Source organism: Macaca thibetana, chromosome 15, assembly GCF_024542745.1.
Source record: "Macaca thibetana thibetana isolate TM-01 chromosome 15, ASM2454274v1, whole genome shotgun sequence".
Taxonomy (NCBI): Eukaryota; Metazoa; Chordata; class Mammalia; order Primates; family Cercopithecidae; genus Macaca; species Macaca thibetana.
This window is the reverse complement of record NC_065592.1, coordinates 84311885-84330471: the sequence shown is the minus strand read 5'-3', so window position 1 is coordinate 84330471 and position 18587 is coordinate 84311885. Positions and strand designations below refer to the sequence as shown.

The 18587-nt window shown below is 42.8% G+C and overlaps 2 protein-coding genes across 4 annotated transcripts in view; one reads left to right on the top strand and one right to left on the bottom strand.

The window, feature by feature from the left end:
- C15H9orf85 (chromosome 15 C9orf85 homolog) overlaps window positions 1-18587 on the bottom strand; it is an 867064-nt gene that overhangs the window by 53507 nt on the left and 794970 nt on the right. For 2 of the 3 annotated variants that reach the window (XM_050760931.1, XM_050760930.1), the window contains exon 1: window positions 12480-13028. In XM_050760931.1, coding sequence (XP_050616888.1) covers window positions 12480-12581 — 102 coding nt within the window. In that variant the 5' untranslated portion in view covers window positions 12582-13028. Of the gene's footprint in view, window positions 1-12479; window positions 13029-18587 lie in introns of those variants that run through there. The other variant, XM_050760928.1, reaches the window with a different exon arrangement.
- Window positions 13553-18587, top strand: part of ABHD17B (abhydrolase domain containing 17B, depalmitoylase) — a 57066-nt gene continuing 52031 nt past the window's right edge. The window contains exon 1 of the mRNA XM_050760920.1: window positions 13553-13671. The gene's annotated coding sequence lies outside the window, so the exon portion shown is untranslated. The remainder of the gene's footprint in view (window positions 13672-18587) is intronic.

Genomic DNA, 18587 nt, shown 5'->3' with positions numbered 1-18587 from the left:
CTCCAAAACTGGGTCTGATTAGTGTAAAGTTGTAATTGAATGCTACCACTGATGGACCATCATTTGAAAATTATTACATATATGTAACTCCATCAACTACAAGAAGAAATACTTCTTTATGACATATGACTCTGCAAAAACAAAAGCAAAACAGAAAATGCATCACATAAGTTAGTTACAAAAGGACAATTTGAGTTATTAATTTTTTAGAATGTAACTCCAACTCTTCCAACTAAAAATATATCTGAGAAAATATCAAAGAAAATGTTTGCCATAAAGTTCTAAAAATGTCATTCTACCTCATGAATAAGCAGATAAATTGGAAAGGAATTAGAACTAAGGTTGAGAAAATCAACTCCAAAGCTATGGGAAAGTCCAAGTTCACTTGATATTTTTAGAAGCCAAAAAATCCTACAGGGACCAAATTAATCACTGTTAGAAAATCAAATCACACTGATTTCTTTCAGCCCAAAGAAGGATTATCTGAAGTTGCTTTGTGTATTTAAATAGCTAAGAGGATCTTTTGGAATGCTTTTTCACATCCACTAATACTATTTCTGAAAAGAACCTGGTCATCTGGGTACCTGTATCTGTCCCCAAAGGTCATGATTTAAAGGTTAACGTTTGTTCTATCTAGGGAGTGTTTTAATAGAAACTGTAGTAACCCATTAGAGATGGAAAGATTGAGGATGCAAGAAAGCATGAACAACAAAGGAAATTTACACCTTAAATCTTTAGGTAGGCAAGAGAAGATGGGTTCCAGGGTTTTGTGGAGTGACTAGCCTCAGGGACAGACATGCATTTCATCTAATGTGATAGTAAAATAGAATATATGGGTACAGACATTGATAGTTTGATAGATGTGGTGGTGGTTTTTTTTTTTTTTTTTTTTTTTTTTTTTTTTTTTTTTTTTTTTTTGAGACGGAGTCTCGCTCTACCGCCCAGGCTGGAGTGCAGTGGCCGGATCTCAGCTCACTGCAAGCTCCGCCTCCCGGGTTTACGCCATTCTCCTGCCTCAGCCTCCCGAGCAGTTGGGACTACAGGCGCCTGCCACCTCGCCCGGCTAGTTTTTTGTATTTTTTTAGTAGAGACGGGGTTTCACCGTGTTAGCCAGGATGGTCTCGATCTCCTGACCTCGTGATCCGCCCGTCTCGGCCTCCCAAAGTGCTGGGACTACAGGCTTGAGCCACCGCGCCCGGCCTGTGGTGGTGGTTTAATAAAAAGCTGAATCTAAGCAGGGTTAGGATTTTGTCAGGTGAGTACCACAGTGGGAAAGATGGACTAGGGGTATATGCAAAAAGCAGTTATACTGATGAAACACAGACCCCAAACTAGAAAAGCAGGGAAGGGCTGGGCACTGTGGCTCACGCCTGTAATCCCAGCACTTTGGGAGGCTGAGGTGGGTGGATCACACAAGGTCGGGAGTTCAAGACCAGCCTGACCAACATGGAGAAACCCTGTCTCTACTAAAAATATAAAATTAGCCAGGGATGGTGGCACATGCCTGTAATCCCAGCTACTTGGGAGGCTGAGGCAGGAGAATCACTTGAACCCAGGAGGTGGAAGTTGCCTGGCAACAGGGAGAGACTCTGTCTCAAAAAAATAAAAATAAAATAGAAAAGCAGGGAAACCAAAACATGAATGAACAGTGAAAAGTAGAAGGGTTAATGGACAGGACTATCCAATGGCGATAATAAATATTACCTCAAGGATATGGAAACCAGATGGATGGCGGTCAGTCTTTTTTTTTTTTTTTTTTGAGATGGAGTCTCGCACTGTTGCCCAGGCTGAAGTGCAGTGGCACGATCTCAGCTCACTACAACCTCCACCTCCCAGGTTCAAGCGATTCTCCTACCCCAGCCTCCCGAGTAGCTGGGATTACAGGCACGCACCACCACGCCCAGCTAACTTTTTGTATCTTTAGTAGAGACGGGAGTTTCACTATGTTGGCCAGGCTGGTCTCAAACTCTTGACCTCGTGATCCGCCCGCCTCGGCCTCCCAAAGTGCTGGGATTACAGGTGTGAGCCACGATGCCCGGCCCAGTCTTTCAAAAATTTTATAAGTACAGCAGTTACCAGTGAGGAGCAAGTTTGTGGTTTGACCATGAGGGTACACTTCTGAGGTGGGGAGTCTAAAAGCTGAGATGTCAGATATTGGACAGATTATCCATGTGTATGTAGCAATTACTAAGCATGATGATAGGAACTGTGGAAAGGTAGTAAGCCCAGGTACTAATGAAGAGGTGTAACTAGGAGGTTAGTACAGATCTAGAGGGTATAGTAGTCTAACAGCATTTATTTCAGAGGAGCTATAGTTTTTGAGTAGGGAGAAACAAACAGAGCAAATGAGAGAAAGGGTTCTACATGGGAGAGGAGTGGTAAAGGTGTGGAGTGAAAATACATCATCACTTAAGAGGATTACAGGGAAACAGTGTTCCCAGGAACAGTCAGGTAGGGCAAGAAAGTAAAAGACATTTTATATTCAACTCTATGTCTCTATTTCATGACAACAGACTATAAATTGTAGAAGGTAAAGTGGAAGCATTAGGGGAGGGAGTACTGAAAGGCTGGAAGATTGCATCAGGTTAGGGTATGTACAAAACCAAATAGGGAAAAGTAATAATAAATGATCTGGGAATCTAGGACATTAAAACACCAACCAGCCAGGCACGGTGGCTCATGCCTGTAATCCCAGCACTTTGGGAGGCCAAAGCAGGTGGATTACAAGGTCAGGAGTTTGAGACCAGCCTGGCCAAGATGGTGAAACCCTGTCTCTACTAAAAATACCAAAATTAGCCAGAAGCGGTGGCGGGCACCTCTAATCCCAGCTACTCGGGAGGCTGGGGTAGGAGAATCGCTTGAACCTGGGAGGCAGAGATTGCAGTGAGCCAAGATCGCACCACTGCACTCTAGCCTGGGTGACAGAGCAAGACTCTGTTTCAAAATAATACTACTACTACTAATAATAAATTAAAATAAAAAACCAACCAAAACAAATAAATGCCTTTTGTAAGTTTCAAGAGAGTAGCTCAGTATCTTTCCAATAAATTCCCTTTCTGTTTAAGTTAGCAACTGAAGAATCCTAATGCTAATTACCTTCATGGACAGTGCCTTGCACACATCAGACAAGTCAAAAAAGGAATGTTTATTTACTGCATTTGTAAACCAAAAAGAATTTGAGACAGGTCTCAATCAATTTAGAGGTTTATTTGGCCAAGGTTAAAGACCATGGCCCATGACACAGTCTCAGGGAGTCCTGGGAACATGTACCCAAGATGGCTGGGATACCGTTTGGTTTTGTACATTTTAGAAAGACAGAAGTTACAGGCTAACACAAAAATCACTGTATGTAATGTATACATTGATTTAGCCTGAAAAGGGAGGACATCTTGTAGGGAAGGGAGGTGGGGGAGGCTTCCAGATCATAGGTGGATTCAAAGATTTCCTGACTGGCAATTGGTTGAAAGAGTTCAGCTCTGCCTCAACAGTTGAATACAGCATAAATAAATGCTTGCCTTTAGGTAAGGGAGTTGTGGAAGTCAAGGTTCTTGTCATGTAGATGAAGCCTCCAAGTAGCAGGCTTCAGAGAGAATAGCCAGTGAATGTCTCTTAACAGACCTTAAAAGGTGTCAGCCTCTCCTAAGGGAAGGAGATTCTCTACAGAATGCAGATTTCACCCCACAAAACACAGCTTTGCAGGGTTATTTCAAATATGTCAAAAGAAATATATTTTGGGGAAAAATACTTTGATTTCCTTCAGGGCCTGCTATCTGTCATGTGATACTATACTAGAGTCAGGTTGGAAGTTGGTATCTTATTACTACAGAGTCTGTTTTGTTAGTCTTAAGATCTCTATTTTAATGTTACTGCTGGTCAGTTGTATCTAGACTCTGCATGGAGAAGGGTATAATGAAGCATGTCTTGACCCCTTCCCCTCTTCCCATCATGGCCTGAATTAATTTTCCAAGTTTCTTTGAGTTCCCCTTAGTTGAAAGGGGGGGTCCATTAAGTTGGTTGAGGGGCTTAGAATTTTATTGTTGTTTTACCCATTCAATATATTTAACTGCTATTTGGTCTGGAATGATAAGAAAAATCTAAGAAAGGAATCTTAGGCATGTCAGCTATTCCTTTATCCCCTCCTTATTTCATTTCTTCCCTTCACAAAAGTCAAGATGTGAAAAACAGCACCAGTCATTGAGGTAGAAGTGAGCTGGCAGCCGGGGTGTTCTGAGGACATACAGGATTCACTGTATACCTGCCTGTGACCTCACAGTGACACTTTTGCAGGTGTGGAGAGTCCTGAGGCTTAAAATAACAAATGCCACACTCTCAACCCCAAGGGTTTGTGTCTAACTATGCCCCTCCCTCCTATAGTATTTCTCTAAAAGGAAAATGGCCCATTTGGGGGTGAATTCATATTAATTACAACTTTCTTTCAGATGAATGAATTTACCTGAATGAAGAATTCTGAGAATACTCTGTTTCTAACCGTGAATTTACGTAGAAACAAGTATTGGCAATACAATTATAAAATTTCATAATTAATCCAACGGTAAGTATAGTACTATTCCCTAAAAACAGTAAGTATAGTACTATTCCCCATAGTAGAGCAAATCAAGACAAATTAATTTCAGCTGTCATGTATTAGACATAAAATTAAGTACCTAAAATACATAATTAATGCACACAAAAAAATTATATTGTATCAGGCCTCAACATTAAGAAACATGTTTTAGCCTGGGCGTGGTGGCTCACGCCTGTAATCCCAACACTTTGGGAGGCCAAGGCAGGCAGATCATGGGGTCAGGAGACTGAGACCATCCTGGCCAACATGGTAAAATCCCGTCTCTACTAAAACTACAAAAATTAGCTGGGTGTGGTGATGCACACCTATAATCCCAGCTACTCAGGAGGCTGAGGCAGGAGAAGTGCTTGAACCCGGGAGGTAGAGATTGCAGTGAGCCGAGATTGTGCCACTGCACTCCAGCCTGGCAACAGAGTGAGACTCCGTCTCAAAAAAAAAAAAAAAAAAAAAAAGAAGGAAACATGCTTTATTAGCTTCAAGTGGAAGCAACTTGGTAATCTAAGCATATGGAATATCCCCAAGCATAGAGGAAATTACGTTGTGTGAAAGAGAGAAGAGAAAATAAAAGGTAAACAATAGTACGGATTACAGTTCTTCAAAGCATTGAAAAAGGCACAAAGGAAAAGTAAAGACCTTCACTAGCACTACTAGGTGTAATATTATAAATATCTTAATGCCTAGCACACCATAAATTGTCTTGTCACTTGAAAAAATATGTTAAATTTAAAACAAATCAACTGAGGAGGGAATACATTTAACATAAACTCACTGAATAGCACTGGGAAACATACCAAAGAATATTTCCCAATTTGGAGAAAGATAAAAGAGGGTGACCTCTATAACACCAGAATCATCTACAGAATGTCAGAGATGGTCAAATCAGATCTATGGTAGATTCTATGTCTGGCCAAGTGCTTTGCTCAGTGGCTACCCACTTCATGGCTACCCTTAATTGCTGATACCCATTGGCTGAGAAATAACATTTATTCCCATGACTGGCACTTCACCACTCACACTAAAATTACTCACACCAATCACATGAACCAATCTGGAACTATTCCCTAAAGCTCAACATCTCTGGGCAGGGCGAGACAGGACAAAGACCTTAACAGCTGATACCAAGCTACCTGGAAAGGTTTTTCCCACAGCAAAATTTACTCATTCATTTTACAGTGTCAGGCATCACAACCCATTAAATGAGGATTACAACTTTAACTGAAACTAGAAAAAAATCAGTATCCAGGCTCAGTACCTTATATACAAAATCTACTTTGTAATGATCATCTTTACTCAACAGCAGCAGTCCCCAACCTTTTTGGCACCAGAAACGGATTTCGTGGAAGACAATTTTTTCACGGACCAGGGTGGGGGTGGGGGATCAGGGTGGCTTCGGGATGATTCAAGTGCATTACATTTATTGTACACTTTATTTCTATTATTTTTACATTGTAATATATAACGAAATAATTATGCAACTAACCATAATGTAGAATCAACGGGAGCCCTAAGCTTGTTTTCCTGCAACTAGATGGTCCCATCTGGGGGTGATGGGTAACAGTGACAGATCATCAGGCATTAGATTCTCATAACGAGCACACAGCCTAAATCCCTCCCATGTGCAGTTCACAATAGGGTTCACACTCCTATGAGAATCTAATGCCAGAGCTGATCTGACAGGAGGCAGAACTCAGGTGGTAATGTGAGTGATGGGGAGTGGCTGTAAATACAGATGAAGCTTCACTCACTCACCTGCACTTCAACTCCTGCTGTGCGGCCCAGTTCCTAACAGGCCATGGACCAATGTGGGGGTTAGTGACCCCTGCTCCACAGAGAGACAAACTCAAGCGTCATGACTAGAGTTTGCAGATAAAGACTTACAAAAAGGTAAAGATGAAAAGACAATTAGAATTATTGTGACTTGTGGTTAGCTAAGATACTCAATATCTGTTAGAATGTTAACTTGTTTTTGTTTTATTTCTGGAGAGTAAAATAGTTGTCTTTTAAAATAGGACTAATATAATTAGTGTTCCTTCAACTTTCCCAAAACAAAAGGCAAGCAAACAAAAACAGAACTTTAAAACATCTAGGTGGTACATCAGTCCTTTGGCTGTAATACCTTTTTTTTCCCCCTACTGTGGCCCAGGCTGGAGTGCAGTGGTGTGATCTCAGCTCACTGCAACCTCTGCCTCCTGGGTTCAAGTGATTCTCCTGCCTCAGCCTCCCAAATAGCTGGGATTACAGGCGCCCACCATCACGCCCGGTGGCGTAATTTTTGTATTTTTAGTAGAGATGGGGTTTTACCATGTTGGCCAGGCTGATTGCAAACTCCTGACCTCAAGTGATCTGCCTGCCTTGGCCTCCCAAAGTGCTGGGATTACAGTCATGAGCCACTGCACCCAGCCTTCTTGTTTGTTTGTTTTGGCTTATTTTCGACTGAGGTAAAATTTACATCAATGTCATGCACAGGCCTTAAACGTACAATTTAATGAGTTTTAATATATTTACTCTTATAATCTTCACTGCTCTCGCCACTCCAGAAAGTTTTCTTGTGCTTTTCTGGTCTCTATAGATGGAATCACATAATACGCTCTTTTGTATCTGGTTTCTTTCTCTCCACATTAATGTTTCCAAGATTCATCTGCTTTGCTTATATCAGTGGTTCTTTTTTTTTAAAATAGCAGAGTAGTATTCCACTACATGCATCTGCCACAATCTGCTTATATATATTCTGTTGATAGATATTTGGAGGTTTTCCCCATTTTTGACAACTGTGAATAAAGGTGTATGTAAACACAGAATCCTGTTCCGCTGTATAAATGCAATCATAACTAATCTTAAACTTGACAGCTTTCTGCCTAAATCAGGAGCCAAGAAAACAGACTAAATTACTATCTATTTTCACAGTAAGTCAGCAAAAGGAGCCTCTGCTACAGAGCCCAGGCTGATGAGATGAGATCCACCCCAACCAGCCCACATCTTTGGCATGTGATACTCCAGGGGCCACACCTTACGAGGAGAGACTCTCCCTAGAATATTTCAAACAGGCAATGTTTAGGATCAGTGGCAATAAACAGCACTCATTTCTGTTCTGACCCTAATCTGGTGTCACACTGCTTCTATTACACCCAAAAATACAGTATGTATATTTTAAAATCACACATACACATGGAGGGCTTTTGATTTACTTGTCCTTTGAATTGTCCTCCCACAGACCCCATCCAACCAATGAAGAGGCATGTGCTAATTACGTAACTCTGGGCATGTCATTCACCTCTAAGCCCTAATTTCCCAATATGTAAAATGGGATCATTTTGCATCTATCTTAGGATTACTTTTGATTAATGCCTGTCACTTCTCCCACCAAATCACAAGCTTCAATTAAGATTGTGACTCTATATTTTGCTCAACCCTATACCTCCAATATCTAGCACAATGTTTGGTACTAGATAACAGATGTGGAATAAAGACATGAATACCAGAATTGCACTGCAGGCTTTTTGGCATAGTGCTAAACCGAAAACAACTCAAGTGTTTATTAATAGGAAAGTGCTTAAATAAGCTAATCCACATTAGCCACAAGCTAATGCTGTATAATATTACACAGGCATTTTAAAAATGAGCTTAATCTTTCTGTTCTGATACATCCACTTTACTGAATGAGAAGGGAAAACATGTATTTTATTACATACACACTGCATCATACACAGATGTCTAGAAATGTACACATCAAAGTGTTAACAGTGACTACATCCGAACAGGACTAAAACTGGGAACAGACTTTCACTTTTACACAGTACCTTATATACTTCTCTATTGTTTCAGTATTCTTCAACAAGTATGCATTTCTTTCTAATCAATTTTTTAAGGCTTTGATCAACTGCAGGTCCACATAAATTATTACAGGCTTTATTCTTAGTTCATATTTTTATCCCTATTTCTTAAAACTATTTTTGTAGCCAGGTACAGTGGCTCACGCCTGTAATCCCAGCACTTTGGGAGGCCGAGACTGGCGGATTGCTTGAGGTCAGGAGTTTGAGACCAACCTGGCCAACAAAGTGAAACCCCGTCTCTACTAAAAATACAAAAATTAGCCAGGCATGGTGGTGCGCCCCTGAAATCCCAGCTACTCGGGAGGCTGAGGCAGGAGAATCACTTGAACCTGGGAGGTGGAGGTTGCAGTGATCCGAGATCGCGCCACTGCACTCCAGCCTGGGTAAGAGAGCGAGACTATGTTTCAAAATAAATATATAAAAATAATAATAATTATTATTTTTCTAATGATCCCTGTAGCAATCCTGAGAGAAAGGTAAGACAAGTGATAGTACTAACCCAGTATCATAGATTAAAAGCTATAGATAAATTGCCTGACATCACCAAGCAAAACAAATGACAGAACTGGGGCTAAGGAATGGCTCTTTTCTCTTAGTCCAATGCTGTTTTTGTTGAACATCACTGCCTCTCCAGGACAGGAAAGGCTGCCTTGATCCGCTCAACATCTTAGTACTAAATGACTAGAAAAGATTTAAACCTATTCCCACTGCTGACCCTCCCAATCTCCGTAAGTCATTTGAGGGTACTGCTGACCAATGGCCATAGGGACCCTTTTAAATAACTCCAGGGAAGAGGAGGTTACAAATCCTGGTGCAAGCCCCTTTACTGTTAGACAATTCCTTATATTGAGCTGAAACCTATTTTTGTTACTTTGACTCCCTGGTCCAAGTTTGGCCATTTGGAATGGCACAAAACTTGAATATACTCTCCTTTTCTAGAGTATATTCAAGTATATGAAGAAAGCTATCATTTGTGTCCTTTTGAGAATGAGTGCTTTACCTATATAAACTTCCAATACAACATCTTTAATTATCCAACTTCTAATTGCAGTGAAGTCCTAATAAACTGCTTGGCAGAGAAGGAAAAGGAAAACCATCATGTAGGACCCTTACCAAATCACACAGTGTTTAATACAAGCAGTCAATTGTTACTACAATCCTTTAAGGTAGGGGTGTCCAATCTTTTGGCTTCTCTGGGCCACACTGGAAGAACTGTCTTGGGCCACACATAAAATACACTAACACTAATGACAACTGATCAGCTATAAAACAAACAAACAAACAAAAAATAACAAACTCGTAATGTTTTAAGAAAGTTTACGAACTTGTGTTGGGTTGCATTCAAATGTTCCCTGCGCCATGTGTTGGACAAGCTTGCTTTATGGGGAGTTACAGAGAATGGGCATTTTTTATCACTCCTTTGTTAGATGTCACCAAATCAAATAGCTTTGCAGTGTAAAGAATAGGCACGAAGTTGGGGTCAGATGCTTCTGACAAAGTCTTGCCTTTAGATGGCTACTCATAGCAGATGCAAGAATCTGTTATGATCACAGACAATTATTAGCTATTCATTACACAGATGAACAATCAACCTAATGATTTTTCCTCAGTAAAATATTTTGTGTTGTTTTTGTCAGAACCTTCAATAACAAAGTGGCCTGGTGGTCCTCCTGATTAACAAATGAGACTTTTCCATAACTTAAAAGAGAGAAAGGAATTAAAGATAAAAAGAGAAAAATGGTCAATTGCAACTTAGTGACTGAACCTGAGACCCAGGAAAACATTTAGAACGAGAATGGCATAGTTATTAGATAACACCAACAAAATGCACAATGAAAAGTACAAGTAGGAGAAGCCTAGGAATAGCTACACTTTAGTTAAAACTGCTTTTTACGAAAACAGTCATGAGAAACAATCAAAAGCAAATGTTTGTGCACAGCCTTACGGTAAGAATACAAAAGAGGCAGACATCTATTTGGAATAGTGCAGCTTTTTATTTTTATTCTGGTGTACTTATTGATAATAGGAGCAAACTTGGGAAAGTCTTCTCAAATGTTTCTTCAGGTTTTCTTTTTTTTTTTTTTTGAGACGGAGTCTCGCTCTGTCGCCCAGGCTGGAGTGCAGTGGCCAGATCTCAGCTCACTACAAGCTCCGCCTTCCGGGTTTACGCCATTCTCCTGCCTCAGCCTCCCGAGTAGCTGGGACTACAGGCGCCCGCCACCTCGCCCGGCTGGTTTTTTGTACTTTTTAGTAGAGACGGGGTTTCACCAGGTTAGCCAGGATGGTCTCGATCTCCTGACCTCGTGATCCGCCCATCTCGGCCTCCCAAAGTGCTGGGATTACAGGCTTGAGCCACCGCGCCCGGCCTTCTTCAGGTTTTCATTCTCAAAAACCTCTCAACCCAAGTGGGGGAAAGGAGAGCACTCAATTTAAAATATTCTTCTTTATTCTCCCTTACTGACCTGTGTTGTCCTTCACCAACATTTATAATTGGTATTTATTTATCTTTCTGCTTACTTTTTGCCCATATCACTTAGAAACTATAAGCTCCGTGAAGGCAGAGTCAGCTCTTTTGAACATAGTATACCTATGAACACAGGGCCTTGCACATGGAAGGTGCTTATTAAATATTTGTAGAATAAGCAAAGAAAGAAAGAGGAAAGGAAAAGAAAGGAGACCACAGGTTACCAAAAACAGATTACTTTGCTTTCCCAATCAATGTTGGGAAATTAATCACTTATTGAACACTTACTATGACCTAGGCCATTTATGCATATCACATAGTTTAGCCTCCCAACAATCCTGATAACTTTGTCATTTGAGACCAAAGTAAGGCTCAGATAAACTAAATATTATATAACTCACTCAAGCCACACATCTAGTAAATTTGAGCTTCATAACCTATGTGAATATTAGGTTTACCTGAGTGATGCTGGCCCCTAATATGCCCCTGTCGTCAATGATTTTCTCTCCATACAGCTATGGAGACAGGAAGCGAGATTCACAGCAAACAGCAAGTTAGTAGTTGTTTTTGTTTTTTGAGACGCAGTCTCGCTCTGTCGCCCAGGAGTACAGTGATGTGATCTCAGCTCACCGCAACCACCGCCTCCAGGGTTCAAGCGATTCTCCTGCCTCAGACTCCCAAGTAGCTGGGATTACCGGCGCCCGGCAAATTTTTCTATTTTTAGTAGATTCGGGGTTTCGCCATGTTGGCCAGGTTGTTCTCGAACTCCTGATCTCAGGTGATCCGCCCACCACCTCGGCCTCCCAAAGTGCTGAGATTACAGGTGCCCGCCACCACGCCCAGCTAGTTTTTGTATTTTTAGTAGAGACGGGGTTTTGCCATGTTGGCCAGGTTGGTGTCAAACTCCTGACCTCAGGTGATCCACCCGCCTCGGTCTCCCAAAGTGCTGGGATTACAGCACTTTAAGCCACGGCGCCCAGCCTGCACATTAGTACTTATATACAACCCAAGTCCTCTGGCTATCTAGTCTGAATTTTTTCCAGTTTACAGAAGTCCTGCTAAAGATAAACAGCAAAACAAGTATTTTTACATTAACCAAATATTTTTATCTTCAAACAATTGTTAAAAAACAGAAATTTCCCACTATACTAGTGAGAACAGCCTAAGACCACTTAATCATTCACATTTCCCCTGTGGGCTTGGGGTTTTTGGGGAAAAAAAATCGTAGCTGAATAAACTTGGTGTAAAGTTTGAGAGAGACACTCATGCCACAATCCTTGTTTCCCTCTGCTAATGTGATCCAGATGGAAACGCTGAACGATGTAACTGCCCCATTTGCACCTTAGATTTGATTAGGGTCCTGTTCACTCTGTGCAATTAGTTAAGTGTGCTGACCATCAAATATTTACCAGGAGACAACATGTCCAGGTCAAAGAAAGGGCGTGAGAATAACATTTTAGAAAGAGTTGCGCTGCAGCCAAGACTAACTCTGGGCTGCGGTCCACACTCGCCCCAGTCGACTCCTCTCATTTCCTCTCTCCCCTCTCCAGTGAACCATTCCTTCCTGGAGTCAGAGACGGTGCAACAGGCAGGTTCCTACCTTGGTCTGCACACTCTTATCGAACTTGTCATTTTTGAAGCTAAACGTATTCTGGTGCTTCTGAGGTCTGGAACGAGCCACGTTGCCTTTCTGGGAGCTCATCGCCGAAATCAAAGCCACCCCTCGCCGGGAGCAGGCAAAAGGATGAAGGGAAAACCAACGAACTACTCCCAGGAATTGACGCTTCTGTCAATGACCCGGAAGAAACTAATGCACCCTTTCCGCCCCGGCTCAGGGTCAGCCCACGTGACTCTTCTGGGAGGTCATGGAGCATAGCTCTGCCCTCCCTGCTGTTAGGCCAGGCCACTCCACGCGGCGCAGCCCCGACCCCTCCTGCTCCGCGCAGCTTCTTTCTCAAGTCCCGCTTTCTTCGAAATGAGAATTCCCCCATTGGCCCGAATGTGGTAGTCCATCAAGGCAAAGGGGCGGGGAACCTTTGCTCCTATTGGTTCTTCTTTTCCGCAATCCCCGCCTCCTGCCGAGCGAGCTCAGCCTCTCCTGGAGCCCAGAGCGTCTCCGACCCTGCTGGGCGGCCTGTGATTGGTGGAAATGAGGCGAGGCTGGGCTCCGTCTCTCCCCCCGCCCGCTCGCAGGCTGGAGCCGGGGTCAGCTTTGGCACCTTCCTCCAGTCAGTGGACAACTCCTGGCTCAGTGAGGATTGTGCTCGTTCCCTCGGTTCCCCTCCAGTCTCCCTCCCGCTACCGGAGCGAGCCCCGCGCCTGGCACGCTGAGGAGGAGCAAAGAAAGCAGGATTAAAGAGAAGGAAGACCTGGCTGGGTCTGGGTGGTGTCTGCGGTGCCAGAAAGGGAGGCGGCGGCGGCGGCGGCGGCGGCTGAGACCACGGCCGCGCGGGACGTGAGGCCCGAGAGCAGCCGACGGCAGCTGCGGCCGCTCCAGCGCCCCGCACCGGGGCCGTTAGTCAGCAGAACGCGAGCTCTTGTGGAGGAGCAGGGCCGGCGCGAGGCGAGACTCGGGAGCGCGAGCGGGGCCCCTCGGGCGCCACCGTCCTTCTTCGTCCCGGCCCCGGGGGCTGCAGCCCTGGTCCCCGCTCGTCTGCCTGGCGCGTTTGCAGGCGGAGAGAGTCCGACGGCGCCCGGAGCGCGGATCTCGCTTTGTGGAGCACAGCGCGTCGGCTGCGGTTCTCTCCCTACCACTTCTGCCCGGCGCTTCGGCCCGGGCCGCTCAGGTGCAGGTGCGTGCGGCCTCGGGGCTTGGGGACGCCGCAGCCGGGCCCGGGGAGGGGGCGCTAGGCCGGGAGCCGCAGCGCGGGAGGGACGAGCCCGGGCCGGCGGGGGGAGGGGAGCGGGAAGCGTCTTTGTTGTTGGCGACCGGGATCCCTCTCGGCGCAGGGGAAAGGCGGGGAAGCCACTCCTGATCGGGTCTGTGATTTTGAGAAGATTCTCTGGTGGTTGCGTGAAGGGGAGCGGTAGGACAGTCCCTGCGGTCCGTGGAGCGGCGGTAGTCAGGGAGCGGGGGAGGGAGGACCGACCGACGCTCTAAGAAGGTCTTTGGTCCTCCTCGCAGAAGAGAAGGGTTCCATTTCATTTCCTTTGCTTTTCTCTCAGTGGATGAAAAGATGGGGTCAGGTTCCCATTCCCCTCCCTGGCGCACTGAGAGATTCGCGGGTGCCTAAAAGCTTTCTCCTGAATGTCCTTATAGCTCTGTCAGGCGCGATTTTAGATTGAATCTGCACGGGGCTTGGCGATTTGTGTATTCCGGTGGGGCTGTCGTAGGGTTCTTTTTCTTTAGATGGTTGAACTTTAATCTTACCTGTTTTCGAACTCTAAGGTAGGCTTATCAGGAATCGTTTTTGAATTGGAAAATTTAAAGGTTTTGTTTGGGATTTTTTTTTAACCCCGAAACAAAGTTATATTGTACTGTGTTAGGTTGTACTGTGTGGGGTCTTTCGTAAAGGAGTGTATTTAACCTGGGGTTTTTGTTTAAAAAAAAAAAAGTTCAGATCTTTGATCCTTGGTGAGATTTCTGCCAATGCCAGAAGAGAATTTTCTGTAAATGACGCTTTAATTCAGGGTGAGGTAGATTTGGTAAGCAAAAGGATGAATAACGGAATACAGAGAGGGTGACCTTTAAATTTCGCTGTTTATGAAATGTGTTCTTGCTTAATACTTTTTGTGATATATGGTGCTTGATCCACAGATGATTCATTGGAATTTTTTTATGCCTCTAATAAATCTTTGTAGATCTTGTGCCAACATATGAAACTATAATGCCTCATGAGTCGGAGTAGAAAGTCAGATACATGTTGTAATAACGTTAATCTGTTTAGATTAACAGGGAAATTTACATTAAAATGAACTTTTTCCCATAGTTTCCCTACATATGTTTATAGCATGAATTTCAGTTGGGTGACATCTAATGATAGCCAGAATTTTGAAAATTCTCATGATTGCTAGTATTCGAATTTGAGACTGCCCAACTTGTTGGAAAGTTTTTATGTGGAGAATAGGGGTCGTGTTACTTAAGGAACAGCAGAGGTAAAAATCTCTGTTGTGCGGTAATTGTCATATCATTTGAAATCCAGAAGGAAATGAATGGCACCTTCACCTATATTTTGACCTCTCTTTTCTCCTACTCTATATTAATAAGGTTAATTGGCAAGGACAGGATTAGATTTTTAGCAGGCTAGGCAGTTTTAATTTTGTCCCTTAGTGTGCAGTACTCTAGTTGATGAGTAGCTTGTTTCCTTGAGTATCTTTTCCCATTTTGAAATGTTTATGAAATGACTGCTGACAAAGAATTTTGTTTCCTGGGACAAACAAAATCACCAAAAAACATCATGAAAAAATAATGTTTTTAGTAGCTTAATGAACACAGAAGAATTAAGCAATTAGTGTCTGTTCCAAGTTTCACTGAATTGGTCTACAACTCCGGGCATGCTATCCCACATCTGAGTCAGTTTTCTCCATCTGTAATATAGGGCTAATAAAATGTGCCACCTGCTCACTTTATAAAAAAGGGCAGTGAGAACCATATAGGCAACAGTTACTCTGGTTATGTGACCGTTGATATATGTTAAATGAGAATACTTTTTAATGCAGTGCTCTTACTTTGTTTTGATATTGTGAATTTCAGTCCTTTGATGAACAGTCAGCATAAAGATAGGGAGAATGACTGTCCCTATGCCATTATTTAAGATTTAAAATTTCTTCCATATTAAGATTGGTGTTAAGATCTTTAGAAGCAGTGATGACAAGAAAATAGAGTATATTTTATTGGTTGATTTATTTACTGGTAGATTTTACTTCTAATTTATCCAAAGTTTTGCTCTTAATTCTGAAAATTACTCCTACCCTTCCTACTGTTTAAAATTTCTCACATACATTGCCCCATTTGCCTGTCGAGTTGGAGAGAGAAAGTGAGTTTGTGGCTTTTTTTTTTTTTTTTTTTTTTTTTTGAGACGGAGCTTTGCTCTTGTTGCCCAGGCTGGAGTGCAATGGCGTGATCTTGGCTCTCTGCAACGTCTGCTTCCTGGGTTCAAATGATTCTCCTGCCTTAGCCTCCCTAGTAGCTGGGAGTATAGGCACCCGCCACCACACCCGGCTAATTTTTGTATTTTTAGTAGAGACGGGGTTTCACCACGTTGGCCAGTCTGGTCTTGAACTCCTGACCTCAGGTGATCCACCCGCCTTGGCCTCCCAAAGTGCTGGGTTTACAGGTGTGAGCCACCGCACCTGGCTGTTTGTGGAATTTTCACAGATGAAATAAAGCCCAGATAAGTTAATTATTTCGATTGCCTAAAGCTAAGCAATTAGTCAGAAGTAGAATTGAGGCTTGAACCTGGGTCTTCTCTAGTCCTGAATCCTTTGCTTTGGAGCAGTGTTTTCCAAACACCTTTTCATGCCTAAGAGTTTTGTCCTAGTGAAATGAGAACTAACATAGCAATATAAATGTTGGTGCCATACAGTATAATGAATATCCATGTACCCATCACCCAGTTAAACAAAACTACCAATTAAAACGAAGTGTCCGGCCGGGCTCGGTGGCTCACGCTTGTAATCCCAGTATTTTGGGAGGCCGAGGCGGGCAGATCACCTGAGGTCGGGAGTTCGAGACCAGCCTGACCAACATGAAGAAACCCCGTCTCTACTAAAAATACAAAATTAGCTGGGTGTGGTGGCACATGCCTGTAATCCCAGCTACCCGGGAGGCTGAGGCAGGAGAATTGCTAGAACCCAGGAGGCAGAAGTTGTGGTGAGCCAAGATCGCACCATTGCACTCCAGCCTGGGCAACAAGAGCAAAACTCTTTCTGAGGAAAACAAACAAACAAACAAAAAACAAAAATAATGAAGTGTCCTTGGTATGCTATATCTCTCTTAAATGCTATTCTCTTTTCCCCCCACATCTAACCAGTGACCCAAAGTTGACATGCATCCTTCCTATATCCACATGTTTATACTTAACTATTTACCTATATCCTATGAACATTATTATATAGTTTTATTTTGATTGTCTTAAGACTATTTAAATACAGATATCTTTCTTTAGCTTGCTTTCTTCATACAACGTGGCCAAGATTTATCTATGTTTATTCAGGTTGCTCTAGTTTATTTACTTTTACTGTTAGGTGGTATGTGCTGTGTTATGTAACTATGTCAGGTTTCTGTCGATGGTCATTTTTGTTGTTTCCACTTGTTTGCTATTAAACAGTGCTATAAGGAATATTCCTGTGTATGTTAGGTATCTGTTGTGTAAGACTTCTAGGGCAGTGGTTCTTGACCCTAAGTACATCCCATGTTCATAGAAAATATTTTATAGTTCTTTCAATACTATCCTAAAATGAACTTCATAATAATCTATATTCATACTTTAAAGAAAGCAATGGCTTTAATAAAATAAGAAAAATTTGTAATAAAGTAATGTGTGTTTCACTTTGTAAATGCTTGAGCTCAAGACTACATTCAAGATTAGCTACCAGGTGTAATGGTGGACCAGCAACATCTGAATCACTTGGGAGCTTGTTGAAAATGCAGAGCGTCAGACTTTAACCTACTGATGCAAATCTGTTTTTTTTTTTGTTTGTTTTGTTTTTAAATAATGTAAGAGACAGGATCTCTGGAGTCATACAACTCACTGTAACCTCAAACTCCTGGGCTCAAGGGATCCTCCCACTTCAGACTCCTGAGTATCTGGGACTACAGGTATACATTTTTTACAGAGACAGGGTCTTGCTATATTGCCCAGGCTGATCTTGAACTCCTGGCCTCAAGTGATCCTCCCTCCTCAGTATCCCAAAGCACTAGGACATTGGGATTACAGACATCAGCCACTGTGCCTGGCCAGATGCTGTATTTTATCAAGAGTCCCAGGTGATGTATGTACCCACTGAAATATAAGAAGCGCTGCTAAAAGAAATAGTAGTAATTAGACGCTTTGTACCAATGGGTGGTGTCTCCATCAATACAACAGCTACAGATTATGACAGGTATGTTGAGTTAGCCATTCAAGTACCAATGCTGGAACTGTCATTGGTGGAAAATGATTTTCTGAAATGACAAACTATCTTCAGAAAAGTTTAAACAGAAATAAAAGTGCAATCTTACCTCTTTACACAGTGGTTGCACTCATAACAGATCTTCATCTTCATTAAAACTATACAAATAAACTTGGTATTAAATCCTCTTTAGAATTATCTGGCATTAGTGGGATTTTTTCCTCTTTCTGTTCCCCTCTACGAATGTCCAACAGAATATTCAAGTCATGAGGCGTGGAGCAGCACTATTTATGTATGTGTATGTATGTATGTATGTATGTATGTATGTTTTGAGACAGATTCTCACTCTGTCACCCAGGCTGGAGTGTAGTGGCATGATCAGTGCCCACTGAACCCTCGACCCCCGCAAACTCAAACAATCCTCCCACCTCGGCCTCTCGAGTAGCTGGGACTACAGGCATGTGCCACCACACCCATCTAATTTTTAATTTTTTTGGACAGACTAGGGTTTCACCATGTTGGCCAGGTGGGTCTTGAACTGAGCTCAAGTGATCTGCCTACTGTGGCACCGCACCCCGCCCCCTGCCTCCAAAAAGTGCTGGGATTACAGGTGTGAGCCACCGCGCCCAATCTGAGCAGCACTTTCTTTGTGCAA